The following is a 10,278-nucleotide window of genomic DNA, read 5'->3' as shown; positions in this document are numbered from 1 at the left end:
TAAGCATGAGAGCAAGGCTCCCCAGCACTGGGGGGAGAGGCTGCCAGGTGCTTGCCTATTCCACTGTAGCTTTGACAGGAAAGTCGTTGTGCCTCTCTGCTACCTGTACGCTGATCTGACAGCCCTGTGAAGGCTGCCTATGGTCTCCTGTAGCGCTAATAATGGCAAGAGGCTCAGGCTGTTGCCGTGGATTCACTGAGGATGCTTCTGCTCTGAAGACCTCAAGCCCCACACAGCCAAGATGAACAGGTGGATGATGCATAGACTGCTGTTAAGGGAAGGCACACGTCTTCAGAACCAGCGTTGCCTCTGGATTAGTTTTACAATCCGTCATTGTTTTATTTAATAGCCTTTAGAGCTGTGTTTCACAAAGCATCATCTGTCTAGCATGGGCTGAAACCTACTGCCCACTTTTTGGTGGTTAGGGGATGGATGACTTTCTGCAATAGTCTGAAGTGAAATATTCCAGGGCCTCGGGCTGCAGTCAGTACTAGCTTTCTACCCCAAATATGCAGAGTGTGTGTTTAGTCTCACATTTCACACGACTGAGCCCACGTTGTAGTATCTTCACACATGCGATTTTTGTCCCGGTTGAGCCATGTGGCGATTTCTTCGATACTGGCCTGGAGAAATTCTGGCAGGTTTCAGAATTTACGGGTTTTAGCAGTAACGCTTTTTTTATTATTATTTACAAGCCGAGGCGGGGTGGGGAGCAGCAGCGGCCGCGGCCCCCGGGGCTGGCGGGAAGCACTGCCCCGTCTCGGAGCTCTAAGAGCCCGCGGCTCTTCCGCGGGCCGGCGGAAATGGCGGCGGCCGCGTTCCCTCAGCGCCGCCCAGGGGCGGAGCTCGCGCCTTTTCGCGCCAAGCCGGGACAGCCTCTCCCGCCCGGCCATGGCCGCGCCCGCCGTGCCCGGCTACTCGCCCGGCTTCAAGAAGCCGCCGGCGGTGCTGCGGCTGAAGCGCAAGCGGCTGCGGAGGAGCGAGCCCGTCGCCGCCGCCACTCCCCCGGCTTGCGGCGCGGCCCCGCGGGCCCCCACCGCACCCGTCCGCCGCAACCCCTTCTCCAGCCTGGACAACGCGCCGCGGGCGGCCGGCACCCTGCAGCCGCTGGAGCCGGCCCGGCGGCCGCCGGCGAGCGGGTCCCCCTCGGCAGCGCCCTTCTGGCAGGTAGGGCCGGGGTTTCTCCCGCCCGCGGCGAAGTGGGGCCGGAGAGGCGAGGGCAGAAACGGGAAGGGGCTCCCTGGGTGGAGAAGGGGCCTCCGCGCTGGCGCCCTCAGCCGCAGCCCTCCCAGAAATCCAGCCCCCGAGCCTGCGGCTTCCCTCACTTTTGCACATCGATTGAAACCGAGCTAGTGCAGTTCACCGGGTAGGCGCCCTTCGGTCGCGCCGCAGGGTGGGGATTTGCAGCCTGTATGTGCTCAGTATCACTCGAAATTTCGCTGCAAGGGGCGGTTTTTTAAATTATCGATCCGGTTCGTGTTTTGTGCTGTACCTTACGCTCCTTTTTTAACCAGCTTTTAGAGCCTGTTTGTGAAGATAAGCCCGCCCAGAGAGCAGAGCCCTCTGAAGGAACCGACGTCCTCACCTTAACTGATGTACGAAACAGCGCATTCTGCTTCTGAAACGTTTTTCGTTGTTCTCAGGTCACAAAAAAGCTGAAACTGTTTAACTTAATATTTGATGGCCCATCTCTGTATAAAACGATGTACTGAAAAGTCAGCGTTCAAGAAAATGTCATAAACTGCCTTGACATTTACTGTTACGGTGACAGTCTTTTAAAAGGCAGCCTTCGGCCCCACACTGCTACCGTAGTAGTTCTAGTTGACTGAGGTGGTTGTAATCTTCCAGTTTAATTACCATATTCAATACAGTTATTCAGTTTCTTCGTTTTATATTTTGTTGAGATAAGAATGTTCTTCAAAGTAATACATCTCCTGCACTCTTACTCAGCTGCAGAAGGGAACAGCTTCACCAGGCACATAGGAAAGAGAATGCCTGAAAACCAGTCCTTGAGTGTTTCAAGCAGACAACATCTAATGTTGTTACGGTTTCAGAAACTTCAAGTTCAGACTAAGCTAAGCAGAATAGAAAAATGACCTCTCAAAGAGAACAAACTACCTTAGAGCTCCCCAGTGGGGATTTTTTTCATCCTCTAAGAAGCGTTTGAGATTACAATCACCGAGAGGATGAAATGATGTAACTGTTTTGGCGTGGAAATTCTTGTCTGTATAAACTTAAGTCTGACTTTTATTTTTTTGAATCATTCATCCTTTTATCTGTTTCTAGTTTATTGGAAAGACTGCTGTGAATGAAAACCCTATTCTGCATTTTTATAAGCAATAGAGTGCTAGAATCTGCTACTGACTAAAATAATCAGTTGAGTATAAACTGTGACTTTGGTTAGCCTATGAGCAGTCAAACTCTGCCTAACTTGGAATCCAGAAAATCTGTCTTCAAAAGCTTTTTTTTTTTTTTAAAGTATCTCTTAACGCCTGTATTTCCTGGGAATCAAAATGAGCTAGGCATTTTTGCTGTTGTACTGAATTGGACAAGAATATGCAGGAGACGACAGGCTTAACTTGTTGTTTTATAGGCTACTAATCTCAGGATGTTACAGGTAATAGCCATAGTCCAGTATCTGGTCTGCCTGCCAGGAAAAGCGTATTGAATCAACATGGGAAGAGACCTAATCTTGCTAAAATATAAGTAGGTAGCTACATAGGGGTTTTCTAAATTTTTCTGTGGATTAACTTTTGCTATTTCTGTTTTGTAAGGCCCTTCATTTACCTGTTGCTGTACCTGAAGTTCCCACCTCACCAAAACATGAATTTCCTGCAGACTGGAGTATTAAAACACGACTTCTATTTATGTCTTCCAAACCGTTTACCTGGGCAGAACATTTAAAAGCACAAGAGGAAGCTCAAGGATTTGCTCAGCATTGTAGAGCTACAGAAACAAACTTGCCACAGAGCATACAGGTAATACTTTGAGGGTAGCTCAAAGTTCCAGCTTTAGAAAGAAGAATGTACCTTTGCACCTTTCCTTAAACGTGATGGCATTGAAAGCTTGACTGTGTTTTGATTTGGTCTTCCTTTCATTGAGAATAAGCCTTGCTTAGGATACTAATTTAATTCTGTCCATGGCTTGTACTCACCGTGGCAAACAGTGGTGAGTGGTCATTTGACTTCAGCTGTGGAGTAGTTGCCAGTTGCCGTCCATCTTTCTTCAGTCTGGCTTACTCACAAGCCTGGGATTATTTTTTTAGTAGTTAGTGTCATTTTCTAACCCATCACTTGCAATGCTGCCTTAAGTAAAGCATTACTGTCCTCATAAAATACTTTTTGACATCTAGGAACCAAAGCTGTCGACAGAACTGCGTTGTGCCTTTCAACAAAGCCTTGTCTACTGGCTTCACCCTTCACTGCCATGGCTGCAGCTGTTCCCTCGGATTGGAGCAGATAGGAAAATTGTTGGAAAGGCTAGTCCTTGGTCACAGGATGAAGCCTTGCAACAAGCGCTAATGAGCGACTGGTAAGTGGAGCCAAACAACTAATGTATTTGGTAAGATTAAGACAATGGGATTTTAATTAATGCATAAGTTCTTTCCATGAGAAAGCTTTTTAATTTTATTTTTTTTTTTCAGTTAGAATGCTTGTTATTTTGAGTCCCAGGTTAAGGAAACATAAGACTAAAGCTACCTTGTGTTAAATGCCCCTCTCCAATCCCAGTTGTTGATTTGGGTCAAATTCCATAAATCCTTTTAGCAGGTTGCCTTTGATGTTTCAGGTAAACCCATGTGCTAGAAAGCAAGTGTGCCGGGAGAGCACAGCAATCACAAACAGGCAGTGTTTCAAAGTGCAGCTTCTTAGATGTTGAGCACATCTGAAAATCTGGCTAATCAGTGTGGTCTCAGACCTGAGCAGAGTACACATCATGAACAGCCAGCCAAATCCAGTTTGATGTGTCAACAGCAAAGAATTAACTTCATTACAGAACTGTTTTACTCTAATTTGCAGGTCTGTTAGCTTTACTTCGCTGTACAATCTGCTCAAAGCCCAGCTGTGTCCCTACTTCTATGTATGTACCTACCAGTTTACTGTCCTGTTCCGTGCAGCCAGTCTTGCGGGAAGTGATGTTATCACAGCTGTAGTTTCTCCCACTACTAGAGGTTTAAGGGAAGCCATGAGAAGTGAAGGTAAGGTGAAGCCAGTCCAATGAGGATTTGAATAACTGATAAAAGTGCATTAGCTGTGTTACAGTAACATTCATTGCTTGCTTTCCTCCTCTGTCCAAGGCATACAGTTTTCTTTACCTTTGGTAGAAGAAAGTAGAACCAGGAAACAAAAAAACTCTGAAGTGAATTTGGAAACAGAAGTTGTTAAAAGCCTCGAAGTGCACAACAGCATGGAAGAGGGAGAGTATGTAATAAGTCTTCTACAATGCTAGAACTCAGGAGCATCTACAGACTCCTGCACATTCCATTTGGAAGACCTTTGTAGGAATTATTGCCTTCCTAACACTGATTCTGTGTTTCCCAGAGAACCAGCTCCAAGTGATGATGATGATGATGATGAAAGTTTCTCCTGGCTTGAGGAGATGGGAGTCAAAGACAAGGTTAAGAAACCAGATGCTATTTCTATTAAACTGTATCCTTTCTTTGCACATCAAGATGTATGATGCTGGAAAAACGTGTAGATGTAATCTTGTGGTATAGGTTTAAGCTTTATAAAAGCTTTTGAGACCTTATTTCCAAATACTAATCCTTGCATTACTGCATATTAAGAGACTCCGCATGTCTTTTTGAGTTTCTTTATGACAAGTATTTCTAGATGTTTTTCTTCTTGAAGGAAAAGCCATTGTGAATTGTTAGTGTAACTTTGTAAGATCCATTAGGTCACAGACTGATCTTGTCACCTCATATAGGTTCACTGGCAAGACTCACTGGCTTTTAAAATTTTTTTTAAAGTGTGTATGTTCATTTAGGCTAGGTTTACACTTGAAAGTAGTGTGGCATAGTAGGGGGACAGCTGTAAACCAGAACAACTGTTGTTGAGAACCTATAGGTGTTTCAGAGCAACCAATTACCTTTCTTCCCCTGATTTCATTTGCATTCAGAGCACCTGATTTCTAATAATGAAATCAGAAGTCAAGTTTAAGATGCTGCTTAATATTTGAAGAACAAATCTGAATCAGTGTAAAGCTGGGTGGGGTTGTTTTGGGTTTTTTTGTTTAAATTACTTGATTGGTTGGGGGGAGGGAGTTTCTTCTGGAGTTGCACTGCTCCAATTCTTCTGTGGGTGCACTGATGCTTTTTCCTTCCTCACGCCTTTCCTTTGACTCCAGTCAATACAGTCGTAAGGAGAAGCATGAGGTACAGATGGATCACAAACCCGAATCCCTCGTGTTAGTGAAAGGAACAAACACATTCACCTTGCTGAACTTCTTGATAAACTGTAAGAGCCTAGTGGCTGTTGCAGGTCCACAAGCAGGGCTTCCACCAACTTTACTGTCCCCTGTTGCTTTCCGAGGTGGAACAATGCAGACGCTCAAAGTAAGTAACACACTGTCTCTTTTCTAAGAAAATAAAGTTGTTTCTTCACTCAGTAAATTAGACGCTGCCTTTGTAGGGTTTCGCTCCGGTACAGCAGAGTAGTTTTTGTTGCAGTAGCCCGAGTAAGCATTTTGACTGTGATACAGACTGCCTCCTAAATCGCCTCTATCCACATCGATCTCGGCTGCTAAACTGAAATCCCAGTATTTCCATTCTTCACATCCTGATAAATAAGAGGTTAAGCAGACTTCTCAGATACTAAAACAGTTGTTAAAAGATTCTCCTGAGATCTCACAAGGTCTCAAACTGTACCACTGCTGCTTGTGATGAGGGAGCCTTGGACCCATGGCTCACTATCTCTTACTGGAAGAGGGGGTGTGTATGAAAGGATATGCTGGTAGTGCAGGTAGCACAGTCATCTTCCCCCAGAGCAGTAGTTCATCAAACTGTTCTTCTGTGGTTGACTTTCTTAATACTGTGTAGCATTCCTGCATATCACAGTCAGTACATTTTAGGAGTTGTTACAAAGATAGTAAAACCATTCTAATACTATATACTAGTATTTACTAGAATATACAATTCAGTACATAATTCTAATGCATTGAACAGTAAGTTAACAATATTGAAAAGCGTTTTTAACTTTTAGTGGGACTGTGGCACTGCAGTATTAAAGTAAATGAAAATGAGGACTTGATTTGGCACATCAAAAACAAATCCTGTGTGGTCTTTTCTTCAGGCTCGCAGTCTAAATGCCAAAGCCAGGGTTCACTTGGCCTACGAGGATATATTCAGTCTGGAGATCGTAGGCCCCATCCTGCCTCACTCCCTGCATTCACTGACAATGCTGCTCAAGGCCGCGCAGGGGGGAGCATTCTCTGCTGTATTATATACCCATGAGCCCACTGCCGTGTTTAACACTAATCTCGACGCTGCAAGCCCTGCCTCAAATAAGGTAAGGAAACTAGCAGAGACGATCTTTCCTGTTAGGAATAGTATCTTTATTACAAACAATAGGACACTGAGTGACACAGAACTTTCCCTTAATACATGGGTTTACACCCAGTTACTTGTGATCACCAGCTGGGAGCCCTTGGGGCTGGTCATTCCCTCAGAAATGGAATCACAGGAAAAGTGAGCTTTTCAGGAGTTCCCCAGAGGCACACCAGTGAACATTAAGAACTACAGATATTTCAAGCAGAAATACCTATTCCTTATCTCTGTTCTTGATGTGAATTTCTGCAGGAAGCTGTATGCAAAGATCTTCCTACATGTGGACTGCATCCTAAGACTTTGGATCAACTGAGTCAGTGTCCAACATTGGGAAAATCTTCCATCCGATTTCTGGAAATGAAGGATTATGCTTATACCTGGAAGTCCTAGGTATGCCAGTGCCATTGACTGGAAAAGAATGTGCAGTTGCTGTACTTCATTTGGGTCTACACAGGTGGCACCTGTGCATCACCAGGAGGGATATGGTCTAGTTGAACATCACAGCCAACACCTATTGCACATCACCTATCATTCAAAGGACTTTTGAGGGAAATTAAGGAAGAGGTCTTTTGTATTTTAGAAAGCCTTTTTTAAATAAAACTTGATAAAACATGATTATTTTATTGGTCTGAACTGCATCTGGAAGGTCAGTATTCTTCATGGACATGCAAACTTTATTGTGAAGTTCAGAATTTCTGCCACTGCTCTGTGCAGTACTCATAACCATTTTGAAGGGGTGGAATTCTTAGTAAAAAGCCTTCCAGGACTGCTTACAGGAGCTTGACAGCTACACCTTGGTATGTTGCACCTCTTGGTTTGGAGTCAGTTCTGAACACCACAAAGCCATATGAAGTCAGATGGCCACAGGCACAGAGTTCTAGCTGCAGCTGAATCAGATTAAAGGTTAAGATTTGTCAGAATGCTCAGCGTGGCTGTAGTATTCCCATACCCACTTACATTAAAAGGAGCTGGACTGTTAGCAGCAATTTGTACAAAGCATAACCTGAATCAGAACAAGCTGCACCAATAAAACTGAAGACAGAGAAAATGAGAGGAAGGACACAGCTGCTGCTCTGACCATGTTCATAGTAAGAGTAGAATTTATTCACTGGTTTCATGCAGTCTGCTTCACTGCAGGTAGACTAAACCAAAGCTGGTATTTGGAGGTGTGTAGGTCACTTTTCACCCAGTTACGGGGTGATCAGATGCCTACAGCAGATTATACTAGAGAGCGAGATCTAGAAGAGTCACGCCTATGCCCTCCCGCAGGATTCCTAATGCAGCCGCTATTTTACACAGAAAATAAAGCAGTGCTCATGCCCCATGGTCAGCTGCCCTCATCTTTACTACAGTGTGGTTCAGCTCACCACCTCTGTAGCTGTCTGATTCTGAAACAGTAACATTAGACTGGGGCCCTGACCTACTTGAGGAAAGAACCTGTACACTTTAGAAGTGGGCACTTACTGCAGATTGAGGCAGGATGAAAGCTTCCTGTGCCATCCAGTTACTTTGATCATCACCGCTTGAAGGATCCTACCCCAAGAAGACGGTATGTATACAATTACCCTGGAAAACTTAGTTACTGTAAGGTAACAGCCTTGACACATCTAGAAAAACCTAGGTAAAGGGAAAGTCACTCTCTTATGATGGAAAAGGCATCTTTGAATATTACTTTGATTAATGTCAAATACTTTTTCTGGTGGAGTTCAGAGTAGTACAATCTAATCAATCTTTATGCTTGTCCCTAACTAATCTACAAGCAAATTACGGAACTTTTCCCCCTTTTGCCCTTCCATCAGACACCAAGTGAAAATCTAGTGCTACTGGCAGCATGGGGAAGAGCAGAAAATGGGATTTCTAAAGGGGCTGGTGTGTTTAACTACACTTCCATTTCCAGTCACTCTTCATTTGAGAGTAAGTTAACTCAGTGCCATCACGATCCAGCTTGCCTGCCTCCACCAGCCACAGCCTCTGCCACTGGGCACTGTAGTCTGCTGAATCCGCGTGCCAGCCCAGCTGTAGGGCGCCAGCAGCGGTTCTCACAACCACCATGTTCCAGCGTGCCCAGCCGCGTGCTGCCTCCCCTGCCGTCACACCGGTGAGCCCTTGGGAAAGCTGCTCATCACCTCGGAGCCCACCGCCCCGCCTCCAAACAGGTGGCACCTTCCCAGCCTGTACTAGAGGAACTGGCCTCCTTCCAGAGTGTGTTAGCATGTGGAAGAAGTTACTGGAAGCAATATGAAAAAGCAATTCTGTAGCTGCCTCCATGGGAAAGCAATTTTAATTGAGCCAATAACCATTCTGGTATGTGGCCTTGAGCCTGTTTCTAGGAAATATAGTAATTGATTTCAGTTCGTTTGTCTTTTCACATCTAGCATGTGAGTTACAGCAAGATGCTAACACCAATTTTTAAAAATCTGACGTGCTGTAGCTCCTCATCAATACTGTAAAGTGTTTGTTTTAAGCCATAGCTTTGCCTGTAATTTCATCAGCGTATTCCAGTTGCTTACAGCTCTGGGATTCAGTGGTGTTCTTGAAGCACACTTGGCTCCAACGAACCTTTCCCATAAAAAAGAGTTAACAGCATTATGCTACCCCGTCTGCTGCTTTCCACCTAAAGGTATTTTCAGTAAATACTACCATCATTTCAGATGCTTGCAGAGCAGTATGATTTATTTATTTAGCCTATCCAAATGGGTGAATTTTATCACAACTATGATTTATTTGGGAGAGTTAGGAACTGTAGCAGTTGGCTCCGACTTCGTATAGTTCTTGCACCTGAAGAGGCAATTTTGAATTTTCCAAGGCATAGGAATTTCACCTTCCTGCTCCCCCAGTCCTATTTAAAAACTACAATTAGAAGATTGCCAAGAAATCATTCTGGTGGAAGCTGGCTACAGGTTCTTGGGCACCTGTTTCAAAATGCTCCCTGCCACAGGGAAGTCAGAAGCGCTTTCAGCAAGATTACTTCTAATAAGATAATTGTGTAGAGCAAAAGGAAATCCAACAGCAAAACGGATCGTGTTTTCCATCAGCAGGAGTCACAGACTATTCACCTTTAAGACAGCTGAAGTGCTGCATAAATAACCAGGTTCCAAGAGAGGGTTTCCTTTTCTTTTTAATATATCACTACTTATCTATTCCTGCATGCAAAGGACACTCAAACCAATTCAAATTTACAAATTTAACAGAAGCACATCGCTGCACTAGCTTTAGATTCATATATCATTCTGAACAACAAGGAACTGAACTAAAACAGAAACCTCAAAGAGTGTCATAATTAGGGCATAACAGACCTTAATTTTCTTTTTTGTAAGTCTTTCTTAAGACCAGAGGTTAAACCCACATACAGTACCACATCTTTAAGGCAGGAAATCCAGAACTTGCATAAATAGTTACTTTTAAAATGGAGCTGTCAATGGGATTGATTTCACCTGCTCTTTGCTGCTGTGAGATAACGGGTATCTTTGCATTACACATGGGGAATATAGACCCAAAAAAAGAACAAATAACAAGAGATTGTACATTCCCAGATTTGACACTATACAGCTGTGAAACCAGTGCTGACACGGACACCACAGATGAAACAGAATGATCAACATCTCTGATGTTTTAGATCTATCAAGCCAGACATTTAAACAGAAGTCTGATTAGGAGCTGCTCCCACATCCCGAATTACTTCAAGTCATACATCAAAAAGCCAAACTTCAGTTAAGACAGATACAACACCCAGTTCT

General features: G+C 44.2%; 1 protein-coding gene across 1 annotated transcript; it reads left to right on the top strand.

Moving 5' to 3' along the window:
- The first annotated feature begins 178 nt into the window (after positions 1 to 178).
- DONSON (DNA replication fork stabilization factor DONSON) lies at positions 179 to 10,246 on the top strand. The gene is made up of 10 exons (XM_074903286.1): positions 179 to 1,167; positions 1,515 to 1,595; positions 2,775 to 2,978; positions 3,353 to 3,531; positions 4,017 to 4,195; positions 4,295 to 4,418; positions 4,539 to 4,646; positions 5,353 to 5,551; positions 6,288 to 6,503; positions 6,794 to 10,246. Exons 1-10 carry the CDS (start codon positions 574 to 576, stop codon positions 6,929 to 6,931), a joined length of 2,022 nt encoding a protein of 673 aa, XP_074759387.1. The 5' UTR covers positions 179 to 573; the 3' UTR covers positions 6,932 to 10,246.
- The last annotated feature ends 32 nt before the right edge of the window (positions 10,247 to 10,278 follow it).

The sequence above is a fragment of the Athene noctua genome, chromosome 1, assembly GCF_965140245.1.
Source record: "Athene noctua chromosome 1, bAthNoc1.hap1.1, whole genome shotgun sequence".
In the NCBI taxonomy this organism is placed as follows: Eukaryota; Metazoa; Chordata; class Aves; order Strigiformes; family Strigidae; genus Athene; species Athene noctua.
This window is presented reverse-complemented; position numbering and strand designations above follow the sequence as displayed.

Coding starts and splice junctions, on each gene's coding strand:
- DONSON (XM_074903286.1), top strand. CDS start 574: ATGCGATTTTTGTCCCGGTTGAGCCATGTGGCGATTTCTTCGATACTG. Junction 1,168..1,514: donor CGGCAGCGCCCTTCTGGCAG/GTAGGGCCGGGG, acceptor TTTTTTAACCAG/CTTTTAGAGCCTGTTTGTGA. Junction 4,419..4,538: donor AACAGCATGGAAGAGGGAGA/GTATGTAATAAG, acceptor TGTGTTTCCCAG/AGAACCAGCTCCAAGTGATG.